This window comes from Triticum aestivum, chromosome 1B (assembly GCF_018294505.1).
Source record: "Triticum aestivum cultivar Chinese Spring chromosome 1B, IWGSC CS RefSeq v2.1, whole genome shotgun sequence".
NCBI lineage: Eukaryota > Viridiplantae > Streptophyta > Magnoliopsida > Poales > Poaceae > Triticum > Triticum aestivum.
Window position 1 is genome coordinate 505,276,734 of NC_057795.1, and position 16,217 is coordinate 505,292,950.

At 44.3% G+C, this 16,217-nt stretch overlaps 2 protein-coding genes across 3 annotated transcripts; both read right to left on the reverse strand.

Moving 5' to 3' along the window:
- Positions 1-4,779: 4,779 nt before the first annotated feature.
- On the reverse strand, positions 4,780-10,795 carry LOC123135167 (arginyl-tRNA--protein transferase 2). Of its 2 annotated transcripts, none has more exons than XR_006465836.1 (6): positions 10,509-10,795; positions 9,463-9,501; positions 8,562-8,712; positions 7,289-8,434; positions 5,395-5,845; positions 4,780-5,096 (listed from the first exon to the last, which is right to left on the reverse strand). XR_006465836.1 is itself a non-coding variant. In XM_044554260.1 (6 exons), exons 1-6 carry the CDS (start codon positions 10,657-10,659, stop codon positions 4,971-4,973), a joined length of 1,938 nt encoding a protein of 645 aa, XP_044410195.1. In that variant the 5' UTR covers positions 10,660-10,793; the 3' UTR covers positions 4,780-4,970. The 2 variants fall into 2 exon arrangements, 1 of the variants encoding a protein (XP_044410195.1); XM_044554260.1 differs by having other exon boundaries at positions 5,521-5,845; positions 10,509-10,793.
- A 1,474-nt stretch (positions 10,796-12,269) lies between these two features.
- Positions 12,270-15,788, reverse strand: LOC123135181 (uncharacterized). The gene is made up of 8 exons (XM_044554271.1): positions 15,264-15,788; positions 15,094-15,154; positions 14,838-14,998; positions 14,273-14,755; positions 14,111-14,171; positions 13,828-13,988; positions 13,364-13,747; positions 12,270-12,739 (listed from the first exon to the last, which is right to left on the reverse strand). Exons 1-8 carry the CDS (start codon positions 15,495-15,497, stop codon positions 12,506-12,508), a joined length of 1,779 nt encoding a protein of 592 aa, XP_044410206.1. The 5' UTR covers positions 15,498-15,788; the 3' UTR covers positions 12,270-12,505.
- Between the last annotated feature and the right edge of the window lie 429 nt (positions 15,789-16,217).

Consider the following 16,217-nt stretch of genomic DNA (forward strand, 5'->3'; position numbering starts at 1 on the left):
AGTGGGAACTCATGGAAACTTTTTTGTAGCACAATGAATTCCTATACGAAGAATGCTTTAGAAAAAGCATACATTTTCTCCAAGAGAAATGTTATTGTTATTGACATGCTTGTGAAATATTTTTAAAATTCAAATTTGAAATATATAGTAAATTAGTTTGATGCAGTAATTTTCACACCTTTAAATCAGAGGTTTCTTATAAAATCTATTTCCTTTGTGTATCCTCAACCTCACAGTGTGTTAAATAACTTAACATGTTAAAAAAATATAGTTAAATCAAAATCAAAATTTTATACAGGTTTTTCGAATATTTCTCTCAGCGACCAGCAATATTGCCATGTGTACACTCTTTTCTTCACCTGCAAACAAAAATGTGTACAGTCTTTCCTACAGCACCCTACTTCTTTTGAGAAAGTAAAAAGTGCTTCCATGCCTGTAGCACTCCGTGAGATGTAAATTGCTCCTGTTGTAGTATAAGCTGCTAACCTCTACATGCACCTGGTCTAGATAGTTCGAGCATGTGCATGCAAATACTGGTTGTTGGAATATTTAATTCTTCACTGCAGCAGACCGCTATGGCTGCAAGCCAACAGCACGTCCGTGAAAACTCTGGAAGATCCAGATTGGCAGCGTTTTGGCGCGCGTCCGTACAACGCGAATCCGGGCAACATCAGCCGTTGGATCAATCGAGTCTGGTATTGATAAACAGTGGAGATTCACCTGGTGTAACAAATCAACGGCTAGGGTTTTTGCCTCCCGCCGCCGCCGCCGCCGCAGGTCCGCCTCCTCTCCGATGGCCTTAGGGTCATGGGGACGCAGTGGATCTCGGCAAGGGTCGGCGGGAGAGCTTCGTTTTTAATCGTTTCTTTCAGTTTTGCTAGGGTTTGTGTCTTGCTCAGGAAGACGAGACGGGGGCGGCTCCCTGAAAATGGAATAAAGGTCTCCCCGCCTAGCCCCCGTTCCGGCGATGCGTCTAGCATCGTTGGTGGGCGTGTGGAGGTGTGTCTCCGGCGGATCTATCTTTGGTGGATTTGCTCGGATCTCGTCGTTGTTCGTCCACGTTCGTGTGTCTTTGGATTGGATTTTTCTGATCTACGTTATTCTTCATCTGTGGCGGTTTCTGTTCTGGTGCGCTGGTCCTACGGGGCCTTAGCACGACGACTTCCCGACTGTCTACTACAACAAGTTGTGCCCGACTCCGGCGATGGAGGGGCGATGACGGCGGCGCGCCTTCGGCTCGCTTCAGTGCTGATAGTTGTCGCTAGGTGGTCTACGGATCTGGATGTAATTTCTATTATTTCTGGTATTCGTTGTACTGCCATGATTGAAGATGAATAGATCGAAAATTTTCTCGTAAAAAAAAATCAACGACTAAGGATTTTGCTTCTGGGACACGATGAACGGGTACCTCATGTTCAAAAATTGATGTACTATAATAGTAGAGATAGAGAAAAGTTGCCATCCTATAAACTAAAGTTGCCATATAAAAACGTTCGGGACGAAATGCTCAAAATCCGAACGTTCGGGAGCTATTGGATTCCAAGGTTTATCCCCCTAATCCCTCACTAATCCTCCCTTCCCCGCATTTTCACCATGCCGGCGGATAATTACTACACACACAACCCCACAATTTTATTGCATATACTTTTTCTGTCTCAAAATAAGTATCGTGGTTTTAGTTTGCAACAGGGGGAGCAGCTTTTCTTGACGGCCGAGGGCAGCGTATGTTGTACAGACGCGTACAACGCAAAGACGCAGTAGAGCACGTACCAACAGTTTCGCTATGGTTAAAACTGTACTGTTGTTGTTCCCTTCACTAAAAAGGGGTGTACTGAATTTTTCAGGCTCATCTCGTGGCATGCACTCCCGTTGCAGCGGTACAACCAGGTCCAGCTGAGAAATAGCAGGGCCGGCCATGCATTCATTGGGTTGGGTGGCCATGACTGACACCCGTTTAGCATGCGTTTAGTGAGTGGGTAGCCATGAACGGTGGCACTAGTGGCCAAACACGTCGCCCGGCCACGGTTCACGGGGTTGTTGCCGCGCGTCCTGGCCTTTCTCCCCAGGCGGCATGCGCGCGGCGCGCCCCTCCTACCGATGATACACCTTTTACGCGATGCAGTACGAGCCCCAGCAGAGACTTTTTCCGGATAATTTGATGCCAACCACACGCGTAGCAGATCGCTGCAGCATTGCGTGCTGTGTGTTACTCCCTCCTTCCCAAAATATAAGACGCGATTGACTTTTTACGCTCTTTGATGTATGACTTTGACCACTAATATATATTAAAATATATCGATTAAACATGTATAAATGAGATCATTGTATTTGTCTTGCAAAATAATCTTATTTCATATGTATGCATACTTATTTTATAGACATACAGTACATGAAAATTATAGTCAAAGTTATGCAATAAAGACCAGAAAAGTCAATCCGTGCCTTATATTTTGAGAAGGAGGGAGTACTGTTTAGGCTTTTGCTTCTGCAGCTTTTTCACATGAACAAAAAAGGCACAAGAGCTTCTAAATAGAGGGGTTTTTTTTTTGCTTCGGCTCTGAACTTATGAGTTAATACAATATAAGTACTCCCTCCATTTCTAAATAAGCCTTCTTAAAGATTCCAATATAAATTACATATGAAGCAAAATGAGTGAACTTACGAGAGTGGCAAAAGAGCTCACGAGCTCGCTTGCTCCTGCTAGGTGGACCAATGGAACAGTGTAATGTTGGAGCTTGCATTCAATGGTTGCGGTAACATGGGTGAGTTTGCGCTGGAAAAATGCAGGCATGTGGACGTGGGCCTGTATGATGAAGCAACGACGTGGGTGGGTGCAGTAACGGAGAGGTAACGATGTTCCGTTACTACAGGATGAAGCATTCTTTTTTTTTACTTGGGATGCAACGCTTCGTGTGTAAAACAGGTTATTTTTGAGCGAACACAATTCCTCTAAAACCCAAAAAAGTTTTTCTGAAAGGGAAAACCAAAAAACGTTAGAAACACACTTTGCAAAAAAGCTAGTGGGGGGAACGCTCTATTATTATTTCTCTTTTCCAGTTTCATTTACATTTTATTTTTGTTTTTTCTATTCTTTTGGGTAAATTGCATGTGCTAAAATATAAATAGTGGATGTATGTTAAAGATGGATATAAAAAGTTCATGTGTATTCTGAAAAATATTTTTATATGTGTGTCAAAAATAACTGCCGCGTGGCATATCTCGAGAAAAATATGTGCCTAGTGATTCCGTGAGCGGGCGAGCTCATGCGCTCCTATGACTATTCGGATATAAATACAATTGAACTACATGTATAGACAAATTGCCTCTCTAGCACAATGAAAAATTGCGGTCTTGCCAAAAGAGCTCATCAGCTCTCAACATTCATAAGTTATGACGGCTTTCGATGCTCTGTACATGTTCATATCAAACACCGGCCGGAAAAACTTATATCTTGTGCTACCAAACATTAGTTGCTCTCATGCTACCATTTTTCCAAAAAAACCTATCTATGTAAAAATCAAAAACAATTGTGGGTGTTTACAATATGTAGGAATTTCAAGTTAAAATACGAAATACACATGGAGAACCAAAAAAAGCAAATCCTAATTTGAACAATGTCGTTTACCTTTTGTCATTTAGTCATATTGTCATGATGAATTTGTCTTTTTTGTTTCTCAATGTGTATTTCAAAAAAAATTATTTGAACTTTCTACAGATTGTAGACACATGTCTTGTGAACACTCATAATTATTTTCAGATTTTTTTAGAACATGTAATATGTTTCTTGAAAAATGATACTAGCATGGGAGCACCTAATGTGTGATAGAACCTGATATTCTCGAGAGCTAAGGCTGTGGATAGCGGCTAGAAGGAGAGGAGTCCAACAGCTTGCCGAGTAGTTGCTTAGTGTGTGGAGTGAAGTGGAGTTGGGTTGGCTCCTGCTGTGGGACTAGCCACCCGTTGTATTTCTTGTAATTAACCCTCTGCCTTCTATAAAGCTAAGGTACGCATGCGTACTCTTGAAAAAAAATAGATCGCATCCACTTCCTGCTGGCCGGTCGATGGGGAAGCACACGTAATTAACTAACTGGATGGGATGAAAAGAAGACGAGATCTGCAGTTTAGAGGATCTTACGTTCCTGCACTTGTAGAAACGCTGGCCAGCATTCTGAACACGGCGAGCGACGTACGGAACAACGGCCTTCCGGGCAAGGGATTTGGAAAGGGAAATTTTCACTGTGCGCAGTCGTGTGATCCGCGTCAAACTGGGCCGCGGGTACAAGACGCAGCTCTCCGTCAAAATCGAATGACCATCCAAACGACGTTACAGCGCTAACTTATCCACCCCGTTAACGTATTAAAAGCAGCACTGTCACACAATCGAAACCGTGTCAGATCTCGAAGATGTCCAACGACTCACGATACCGAGACCAAACGAGGACGAGCGCTCCTGTGACTTTCCGGTGAACCTACACTCTAAAATATGTCTATATTCATCAAACTTATATTTAGAAACAGAGGAAGCATAAGCGAAAAGCCTAAGCAACAAACAACTATTAAGAAGCTTTTTTTTTTGTTCTTTTGTCAAAGTAGAAAGGCTATAAAAGCAGATGCAAAAGCCCAAACAAACAAACAGGGCGTAATTGCAGCGGGAACCAGAGGAGAGACTTGTACGCATGCGCTTTCCGTCGTGATAATCCCAACAACCATATACGCGTGCACATCAAGTCGCTTGTGGCGCAGCACAAGTCGCTGTCCGGGCAATTGCCACCGGAGCCAAAAGAGAGACTTTTTTATGAATCGATTGATAATGAAAGCATCATCGGTTTCCAGCCATCTATATCTCGTTTCCTACATGACTTGCACAAACAATCGGAGAGGAGTTTCTGGTTTCCTACATGACTTGCACAAACAATCGGAGACGAGTTTCGGACGGCTGTGTTGCGTTTGCCATGCAGAATGTTTGCTGCTCAGCTAAGGGAATAGACGATACGGTCAGACAGCTCCTTCCCAACGACTTTCGCGTATCTGCTCAGCTGCCTTTCCAGCTCACTCAGGTGTCTCCTGTCGATTGGCCCGACAACGCTGTGAAGTTCCTGAAAGATAAAAAGTTCATGAGCGATTATAGGACAGGACATCTATATCAACAAACTGTTTCACAACAGCCCAAACGGCCAAAAAAATGACAGCTGACTCGCTCAAAAGAACACCTTGCAGACACAGTTTCCTAGACATCAATTGTGCGGTTTTAACCAATTATATGCAGCAACATAAATGGATGTCAAACTAAGTAGGTAAACCCAAAACAGAGAGCTTTCAGATAGATGTTCCATGGAAAAGACTTGCAAAAGGATGGATGGATGGACTAATAGCGGCAGAAGTTGAAGTTTTTACCAGTGATAATGGGTGCTAGGAAGGCAAAATAAATGCCTGCCTAATTGTACGCCCCCATTCGAGTGCATCAACCAGCTACAACTAAGAACAATTTTTTCAGGCTGGAGCTCAAATTTGTGTATATACCTTGTATTTAACCCGAGAGCCGCTCAGGCCCATGATAACGTTTTCAACATCTACGTCGGAACATTCCTCAGCTGTATCACCTTTAGACTCTGAATGAACCATCTCTTCATCAACCATCATGTCTGATTCATCATAGTCTGACTCTGAGTCCTCATCATCCTCATCAATAGGAGTCTCACTGTGGTCGTTTTGTGCTGAAGATCCATCACAAGGACCACAAGCGTGTGGTTGGGGGATTTCATCTTGCGCCATGGTGGAGAAATCAGATATAACAGAATACAGGCTCTTATCTAGTAAGGGTTTTGCAGCATCATAGCGCACCCACCTGCAACATCAAGAGTTGAAGATAATGTGACTGTCAATAAATCACTAGACAAAGAAAACCCACAAAACTTCAGCATATAACTTGGAATGCTTTGATGGACAGACAAAACTATAACCATGCATGAAAGCCCATGATTTGAATAGCTTGGGTGGACACAAACATAGCCAGCATGCAGTTTGGATGGTTAAAGCTTCACATAATATTTAAGCAGGTTAAAATCTGCATGCTTCATTAACCTATGCTCAGCAGCCCATGTAATATGACATGAAATCCCGTGAAGATTACTTTAGACAATTTACTATAGGTTCTAAAAAGAGATAAACTCTGCCCATTTCAACTTCCTATGACTCCAGTATACGCAACCTAAAATTTAGTGTGCCTCCTGCATACCTTCCCTAAAATGTGCTCCCTCCATTTCAAAGTACTATGGCAGTCTTGTGCATGCACAACATCTGGTTGGAGAGGAATGATCAGTAGTTGCAACAATCAGAGAACTCTTCTACTTATTAGGTAGGCTGGCTGTCACGGGACAGGGAGAGAATCACGTAGCTCTTTTCCATGTCTGTAGGTAGATATGGTTGTCATTGTATCTACTGTTCTTAGTGGGGACTGCGGAGATTACCCCTTGTAACATAACTTCTTTCATTCTTAATTTAATGACATGCAAGCCTTTTGCATCTTCTGAAAAAAAGGCTTTGACCAATAATTACTCCATTAATATGTGGTTTATGTGAATATGAATGGCACCAATTTTATGCCATATAAACTGCATATTAATAGTATTTTGTCGAGCCTTATATATAAGATGGAGGGAGCATTTTGTTATTGCACCCTACCCCCTCAACTCTACATAGTCTGGGAATCAGCCCCTAACTCCAAAACCAGACATTTGACGCCCTGAAACTCCTAAAACCAATGCAGAACACACACCTCACCGTAAGGATACCACTCAACTTTGTCCCTTTCTGGATTAGCAGCAATGGAGCATACCATGTTACCCTCCCATGTATTTCTACAAATTCCTCTTTCTGCTCGAGTGCATCGAGGGTGGATACCAGGGAGCAGACTTGGGAAAGGTGGCATCTAGATCCAGCCCTTGCCGATTGTTCCCCAACTCAAGAGATACGTGGGACAAGGCCAGTGGAGAAGTCGCAATTGAGCAATCAGTAAGGCACGGAACTCAATGATTAATATGGTAGGGATGGCCATGCGAGTCTCCAACATGAGAGAGAGAGAGAGCGCAGGGCCGGGTCGCTCTCTTCAGCTGTACCCACATCAGCCTAAACCGGTTTTCATGGTTTGAGGGTTGTCAAATGCCCGGCTTAGAAGTTGACAAATGACTTACAACTCGGGAAAGAGTTGATGAGGGTAAAATGGACTTATTCCAATTGCATTTGCATGAGAATGGGATATTTTTGCAGAATAGGAGAAAAAACAACTTACTCATAACGGACTGGACAGAGAAGTTCTGATGGTCGATATGCAGCTTTGTATCTCATCTTGTTGCAGGAATGTATATAATAACCAAGGTAATAGTACTCAAGGCTGGGGCAACTTTTCTGTGTTGTCTTGACCCAATCTATTTCCTTTAGAGCTGTATACTTTCCAAGAGATAGGAAAGCAAGGTCAGGATCCCAGAACAAATATTTGCTTGAGAGACATTTAGGAAGGATATCAACTACACCAACTGCCACAAGTTTTCCATCAATTCTATACTGCTGATGAAATGAACCAAAACCGCATGGCGGAACTGTATTATCACCACTCCTTGGGGGAATAGGTACAATTGGGGTATCGACCAGAAATCTCTTGTATGAGCTTTCTGTAACTGTCTTTTCCTTGTGAACTTTTGTCTGATATCTTTGGTACAAAGCAAACTCCTCAGGGTCAAAATGTGATTTTGCCATCTTAAATTCCAGCTTTCTTGCTTTTTTATTATGTCTTGCATCATTTTTGTTCACAGAGCTTTGTTTTGAGCTAGTCGACCTATCTGAAGAAGCTTGTGCAGATGCATCAATGCTAGTATGATTCTGAATTGGCTGAATAGTGGCTGAATAGAAGTTCAGATGGCCATTACAGGCTTTCACTGCAAAACCAGCTATTTCTCCATGATGCTCCATTGTCAACACCAGCCTTTCTGCAATACAGTTTGGAGAAAGGTCCCCTAATACTGCACATTTTTCTTCAGGCAATGCACGTTTAATTACTGCAGCCAGTTGGAAACTTACATTGCATGAGTACACCAAATCTTGCACTGCTCCTCCTTTCTTTTCTTGTGCTGCTCCTCCTACTTTCTTTTTTACTTGAGGTTTAACAGTCTTCACAACAGCTTTAGGGAGTTCAACATCAGAACCTACTATTCCACCTTGGAAGCACGTACCTATTGCCTCATTGATTTTGCTAGACAGGAAACTAATAAACTCATCTTCTTTGTCTAAACTTGGACCCGTGGCTGTTTGAAATTCATATGCTGATACCCTGGATACTTTCAAGGTTGGTGAATTCATAGGTTCATTGAGTGAACGTTTTGTAGGGTTAGTCTTGCACTGTGGACTTCCAACCTGTGGGTCAAGCTCTCCATCAAGAAACCTGCACAGGGGTAAGGTGAAGACACGATATACGACAATTTAAGAGTCTATAAAATATACATTATATAAACTTCATGTGGCGTATGCAAAAAAATAAGATGAGGGGAAATAGACAAACAAACAAGTACCTTTGCATCCTTTTAAGTACACGGTCTTGCTCTTTGGAACAAATGAAATCACTTGCCTTCAGACGTATAGTATATGCCGGACAGCATGTCCGTTCCATCTCAGGCTTGTAGAGAAAACAGCCAGACCTCCTCCATCCACGGTCAAGAAGAGCTGTAAACGACAATCAACATTCTAATCATGGTAAAAACCATGGCAACAAAAGCAATTCTTCTCAAGAAAAAATAAGAGTCACATTAAGTGGAACAATAAAAAAAAGTTTTAATATACTAATAAGTCAGCTTATTCCATCTCTCACTTCCGTTCTGCTTTTCTATATAGCCTCTAGTCAAATCTCTTGTTGCAAATTGCTATGATATGAAAATATGCAAATTTCCTTCCTTGTTAAATAATCTGATTTTACGTAACCTGCTGTTGTTTCCATATATCACGGTTAGGATATGTTTGTCGTTTTCGGTAGGAGCACTGATCATAAAACAATGGGCAGTCAGTGATAAACTGATAAATTAGATGGATGAAAATGTAACATGGTGGAGCTTGGTGTTGCCAAATGTTCATATCCCAATATCCTGAGGTTATAAAAGCATGCCATCGTATGCACCCTCATGTATGTTCTATATATCTACTATCATGTATCATGAACTTCCTTGACCTTATCTAAGAATTTATTTGGTCTTGCTCAAAATGTCATCTGATTTTTTTTATCGATTATGTAATTATATATGTATTGTGTTAATTTTTAATTTACTGGTTGATATTTCGAATATCAGAAGCATATTAAATTACATGCAGTCATGCGCGAACAGAACAAACAACCAGCCTCTAAATCTATATCAATGAATCATCTACTGTACAAAAAATGGATATTTATAGAAAAAGTAAGAGCCAAAAAAACCTTCACACCTTGATAGTCATCAGCTTTCAGACTGTTGGCCCACAGACCTGTAAAATTAATAGGATAAGAAACTAGCACAATAACTTTACTCCACGAAGCACAAAAGTTTTGTATCTCATTGTTGACAGAAAGAATGATTTACAGGCCTAAGAATATGCCAATACAACCTAACACAACAATGGCAAGACAGCAACTGATGACCACTAGACGGACATTCCAGCAGACACGCCATGGTAGCTCAAACTGTTGTGATAGACTCATAGACTTATACACAAATGCTTGACAAGGAAATGAAAAAAGAAGGGGAGAAGGTAACAGCAAGGGAGGAAGGAGATTGACCATTTAAACTTGTTTAGTTGTTAATCACCGAAAACATAATGAACATTAAGAGTTATCACTCAGCATGACAATAGCATGTTTTTCATTTCATTACGTCTTACGAAAATGGAATTGGATGACTCTTACAAGTGACACAAGGTGAGGTACAAACCGAGCTATCTGAAAATTTCACATATTAACAAGTTAAGAAAGTCAGAGAAGTAACGACCAGCATTCACAGCCTGACTGCACAAACCTATAGTTAGCAAGGATAAGCCACTTCATTGGGATTATCAAAGTTTTAGAAAGTGCTAGGCGCTAATTGTGTGTTTTGCCACGGCCTTGCGCTTTTCTGACCAAAGCGCATAGACGTTTTGCCATCGCCTAGAGCCTAGGCATGCCTTATTCAAATGTGAGGACTGTAGGCAGAAAGAACAACGATTCTACACGACCCCAACTGGAGAGCATCTCGCCTTGGTGGCTCGGTTCCCTTAGCAAGGGTATGTACGCCTAAGATTCATCTCTGGGTGATCTAGACCCCCTAACATCGTGCCTTGATTCCCTTGCAACAGCATCTACGCCTGAAACTCAATTCAGGGGGTGATCTACGGCTCCTACGCATAGCGCGTCGGCTCCAGACAGAAACCAGAACTGACGAGCAATTCCACACGCAACAAGGATCGATCCAGGTCGAAGTAGAGCCGATGAAATCGGAAGGGAATTCCGGGATTGGTACCGTGGGAGATGCTCGTGGGGCCGGTGGATCGGCAGTAGCCGCAGGTCGTGCGCCGCCGGCCGTAGTCAATCACCACCGACTCGCCGCCGCCGCCGCCGCCGCCCCCGCGTCCGCCGGCCCGGGCGCCGCTGCTGCTGGCGCCGTCCGCCATCGCCGCGCGGTGGTTTCGCCGCCGCCGGGCCGGAGTACGATGTTGGTTGGGCGGATTGGTTGGGTTGGGTCCCCGGATCTGTCTGGTAGGGCTGTGGATGTCACAGGGCTTTCTGCCGCTGCTGGACTGGCCCCGGTTGTTATAGCAGAACTAGTCATCAGTCGTCCGAGAATAAGATCTTTTTTTTCTTTTAGTAATCACAAGGCCTCCCCATCGACAAAATAAAAAAACATCTGAGAGTAAGATTTTTTTTTTCTTTGTTTGCTGAGACTAAGAAAAGTTGACCATTGCATGCGGGTTTTTACTGGTACTAGGCCTTGTATAATGTAAAGTGTTTAGAAGGGATGTTTAGAGAAATAAAGCAGTTTTTCTTTAAGCATCGATGTTTATTTATAGCATCATAGAGATAAGCACTAATGCGTAAGAAGACCTTGATTTATTTTACTAAGCATATTTCTAGGCATCTTACATCGTACAAGGCCTTAAAAGCTTTTGTCCCTCTTGCAAATAGGTTGTATAATTTAAAGTTGATCCTTCCATTTATTTCTAGCAAATATATACTGCCTCCGTCCTGGTTTATTGGTTCCTATTATAATCAGTGTCAAATTTTGATCATAAATTTAACTAATAAAATGTTCATGCATGTCACAGAAATTATATCCCTGAAAACTAGGTTCAAATACGAATCCAACGATATATTTTTTTTTTGACCTGCACTAACATTTTGTCAGTTAAATTTTTGATCAAAATTTAGCACAAATTACATAGGGGACTAATAAACCAGGACAGAGGTAGTACTACTGCACCAACACGGCTACCAAATTACATCCTCATCTCCCAAATATAGAAGATAGAAAATGACAGATTTTAAATGCCCAAACTTTTAAGAAAAAACAACTTCATCTTCATGACATTTTAATAGTTTTTAAAGTGTTTTTGCAGGGAGGGTTAAGATAGGACTTAATAAGACCCCTAAATTGGCGGTAAGGCACAACCTCGCTTTGATCGAGTCAATGAGATCAAGGATTCAGATCTTCATGACAGGTAGTTCTACCTTCCTCCCTTGTATAGCAGTATTCTCATTTCTTTATGGGTGGTTCAAGTCCACAATTCTCTCCTTTAAACCAAAGATGGTTGGTTCCACGTTCCTACTCTCATTTTCACATGGGTTCAACAAATGGTCTTTGCGTACACAGAGTGAAAGCAGCATCTGGAAATTTATTATGGCCACAAGTTCTCATTTTATCCCTCTGATTGGCTCGTCTCCTCCTAATTACATATAGTTATTCCTCACCTGCAACTTGCAAAGCATCTTTGGGATAACGATAGCTGATAGGGCCAACCACGATCAGCTCCGTCTAGACGTCGCAATGGAAAAGGCGGCTAGGCAGAAAGCGAAGTGTTACAAATAAATAAATAAAAGACGATTAAATGCACACAAGAGCTGACTGTACACTGCATTTGATTATTTAAACAGCGCAAGGAAGCACGATCATCAAACGATTTCTGTGCAATTTTGTTCTGAAACACGGTTTCCTCCTACGAATATGCGCGATTCACTGACCATTCTAGCAGAGGATATTATCTTCCCTGGGTCAAAACGGGGCCGCTTCACAAACTGTCGACAGACCGATCATGGCTTATTGATAACAAGTTGTTACAATCCCTTAACAAATAGCGTTTCTCCCAGAGAAACTATGTACACACAACAGAGGGCCACAACAAATAGCCAGTAGCTGCTGCTACCTGCTAGTGTTCTCCACTACATCCTTTAGAGGAACAGCATGCCGTCTAAATCACCATGCCCTCGTGCGTACATAGCAAGCAATACCAGATGCATCATCTCTCATGTGTCCGCTTTGAAGCCCACGAGCTGCTGCAAGGCCTTCCAACCCCAAAGCAACTCACGCTCAAAAGCTCCTGCCCGCTTAACCAGAACGCCATTCTTGGACAGGACATCGTCGGCCGTTTCACCGTATTCACTATCAGCATCAGCATACGTCGTAGCCCTGCCATTCTGGGGTGCTGTATCTATTTCATCATGAAGCCCGTCTTGAATTTTATCTTCATCCATCAACAGCTGATTCATAATCAAAAAGCACCGTGTGAGTTGAGTATAACAATTGGAGGAACTTAACAAATCATTAACTAGCCCTCAAAATATGATAATATGAACTGGTAGCCATGATCACTGAACGAGATTTATGCAGCTTACACTAAACATTAAGAATACCGATTTTTTTTTTTGGAAAACCAGTGTTATTCCGCTTTATAAGCATGTCGTTCCGCCTTCTAATGAAACGAGTGATCTAATGCTTGATAGATAGTTCAGTTCAGGCTGACAGTTCTTAGACATTCTCTTGTAAAAGAACCAGCAAACATGTGGTGCTCCAGAAAATAGCACACAATTTTGAGTATGGTCATCTATAATTCAGATCAGCCACGTGCAACTTGCATCATCATCCCCCCCCCCCCCCTCTCAAATCTAATCAAAGTATGGTCTCTGTGCCTGGAAATGGTGTGACTAACGAAATCGAGATGGCACGTTTCATTCGGCAAAGCATCGGAGCATACAAGGTACACTGAACTACTTACTTTCAGCAGAACAGATGGCAAGACATACAAATGCCTCTGGAATTTCAGTAGTAAATAAATGTCTAGCTTCCACACAAAGGTACTGATGGATATTGAATTAAACCATTACCTCTGGTTGATCAGCTTCACATGCCTTCATTGTCTCCTCTCCAACAGATGCAATAGCAGGAGCCATTGGATTCTCACCATCGCTTATAGTTGATTCGTCCTCTTTGATCTCTTGATTGTCACGCACTTGTAACTCATTTCCCGCAACAACACCATTTCTGCCTTGATCATCATCGGCAACAACTGCCTCCGCCATTTCAACTGGCGTGTCTCCCTCCTCTACTACTTCTTTATTCTTCGCATTACCCCAATCTACGTAGACCACCAATGTCTTTTTGGTTTCACCTGTCTGTAGGCTTCTATTAGGCCCATTCTGCCAATGAAACTTTCCCAAGGAATCTTGGAGCAAGAACTTGAACTCAATCAACCTGTTGGCAGGCAAATCCTGTTCAAAACAGAAAAGAGATGATGAAGTTACTCAAAAGAGGCTAAATCATTAAACATTGTGCATAAATGGAGTCTCACTTTCTCTACTGTCCAGTCGTGGCCTTCCAACCAATCCATAGCGACCGCGTTCGTCGGTTCCCAGAGGCCGAGTGCTGGGACGTCACCGACCAGGTGGAAGCTTTGGCCGAAGGTGCACCGCTCTTTTAGCACAAATCTGACATGCACTGTGCTTCCAGGAACTGTAGGTAATAGACAGACAGACAGACAGACAGATGGTAAGACCAAAGATCCATCACCATTAAAAACAGGTTATGTTAAGACCAAAGATCGTAATGTCAATGGTTCAGGGGAGCAAACTCACCAGCAGGAGCAGGTGGTGACGAAATCTCAGCAGAGGCCACTGCCCCCTGGACCTCATCAGCCTGCAACAGCAACCATCTAACCATCAGTCAATCACAGTGGAGCAAAGGGGGAAACACGCCACATTAGCGTGCAAGCCTATTCCGATCTTGATGTGACAAACCTCCGGCGCTAGTGCTATGACACCCTCCTGCGTGGGCATGAGCTGCTCGAGGGGTTTCGGTAGCGCGGTGACGAGCACGCTCAGGCGGCCGGCAGTCCCAGCCAAGCCATCGCTGCCGACGCGCCGCAGCCCCTGCCCACCATAGGTGACCCGGACCCGGCCAAAAGCTCCGCCCCAAGGGATCGGCACGGGCGCATCTGGCTCTTTGATCTCTTGATTGTCACACACTTGTAGCTCATGTGCCGAAACAAGACCATTGCTACAGTGGTCGTCATTGACAACTGCCTCCATCATTTGAACCAGGGCGTCTTCCTCCTCTGCTACTTTCTGATTCTTCGCATTACCCCAATCTTCATAGACCACCAATGTCTTTGTGGTTTCACCTGTCTGTAGGGTTGTGTTAGGTCCATTCTGCCAGTGGAACTTTCCCAGGGAATCTTGCAGCAAGAACTTGAACTCAATCAACCTGTTGGCAGGCAAATCCTGTTCAAAACAGAAAAGAGATGACGAAGTTACACAAAAGAGGCTAAATAATGAAACATCGTGCATATAACCGGAGTCTCACTTTCTCCACTGTCCAATTGTGGCCTTCCGACCAATCCAAAGCGACCGCCCTCGCCGGCTCCCACAGGCCGAGCGCCGGGTCGTCACCGACCATCTGGAAGCTTTGGCCGAAGTTGCACCGCTCTTTTAGCACAAATCTGACACGCACTGTGCTTCCAGGAACTGGAGGCAACAGACAGACATACAGTTGGTAAGATATCATAAGAAACATGCACCTCATCAGCCTGTCAATGGCTCAGGGGAGGGAGCAAACTCACCAGCAGGAGGAGGGGGTGACGAAATCTCGGCAGAAGCCATATCCCCATGCACCTCGTCAGCCTGCAGAGGCAAACGCCTCACCATCAGTCAATCAACCGTGGAGCAAAGGCGGAAACACGCCACATTGACATTGGCGCGTGCGCTGATTTCCGATTTCGACGCGACTCACCTCCGGCGACAGTGCTTCGGAGCCCTCCTGCGCGGGCACGAGCTGGTGGAGGAGGGGCTCCGGGAGCGCGGCGACGAGCACCCTCAGGCGGCCGGCGGTCCCAGTCCCAGCTAGGCCGGCACCCACGACGCGCCGCGGCCCCCGCGCGCCGTGGGCGACCCAGACCCGCCCGAAGGCCGCAGCCCGGGGGATCGGCGCGGCGGCCGCGGCTGGCTCCAGGGATGGGGATCTCATCCCGGCCTGAAGCCCTGAACCTCAGGCTAAAGCCCTGACTGAACCCTGCGCGCGTGCGGCAGACGCGGAGGGGCGCCGGGTTGGTTCACGAGGCGGAGGTGGCAGTGGGCGTGTCGGAGTGTGGTGCGCGGATCGGCAGCAGGTGGCCGGGGGTCTTGGCGGCTTCCGCCGGCGGTGCGGCACGAGGGGAGTGTGCGGGATGGCGACGAGGGGGGGACGGAACGGACGGACAGGTGCGTCTGCGCCGTTGGGGGGCGGGCCCTCTCCGTTGGCCGTTGGATCTGGCGCGCACGTCTCGGTGTTCGGGAGGCTTCCGCTCCAGTCGTCTGGCTGGACTGGATTTCTAGACTCCCGAAGTCGGCTAGTGCCTGGTAGAGTACTACTCTTTTTTTTTTTTGACAATTGCCTAGTGGTAGTACAACTATTTTTTTTTTTACAATTGCCTACTGGTAGTATTACTTGGTTTTGCTGCCACCGCCAAAGCCTTGGTTTAGAGGAGTTTTTTTTTTTGAGCCAAGGTTTAGTGGAGATGGAGTGCGTAAACAGGAAAGGACAGGAAAGTGTGTACTACTTTCAAAAAAAAGAGTGTGTACTAGATGGGTTAAAATACAGGCCAGCAGATGCAACGCATCGAAACTTCAATCAGACAACCGTCTCATGCCCAGCAGAACCAGTTTATTGAACTAATGATTTATACACTATAAAATAATACTCCATCTG

Excerpts from the sequence above, each read along its gene's own strand:
- LOC123135167 (XM_044554260.1), bottom strand. The coding sequence starts at position 10,659 with ATGGCGGACGGCGCCAGCAGCAGCGGCGCCCGGGCCGGCGGACGCGGG. Across the intron at positions 8,713-9,462 it reads GAAAGCTGATGACTATCAAG|CTCTTCTTGACCGTGGATGG; the intron begins GTGTGAAGGTTT and ends TGTCGTTTACAG. Across the intron at positions 8,435-8,561 it reads GTACTTAAAAGGATGCAAAG|GTTTCTTGATGGAGAGCTTG; the intron begins GTACTTGTTTGT and ends ACCCCTGTGCAG.
- LOC123135181 (XM_044554271.1), bottom strand. The coding sequence starts at position 15,497 with ATGAGATCCCCATCCCTGGAGCCAGCCGCGGCCGCCGCGCCGATCCCC. Across the intron at positions 14,999-15,093 it reads GTCACCCCCTCCTCCTGCTG|TTCCTGGAAGCACAGTGCGT; the intron begins GTGAGTTTGCTC and ends TGTTGCCTCCAG. Across the intron at positions 14,172-14,272 it reads TCATAGCACTAGCGCCGGAG|GCTGATGAGGTCCAGGGGGC; the intron begins GTTTGTCACATC and ends TTGCTGTTGCAG.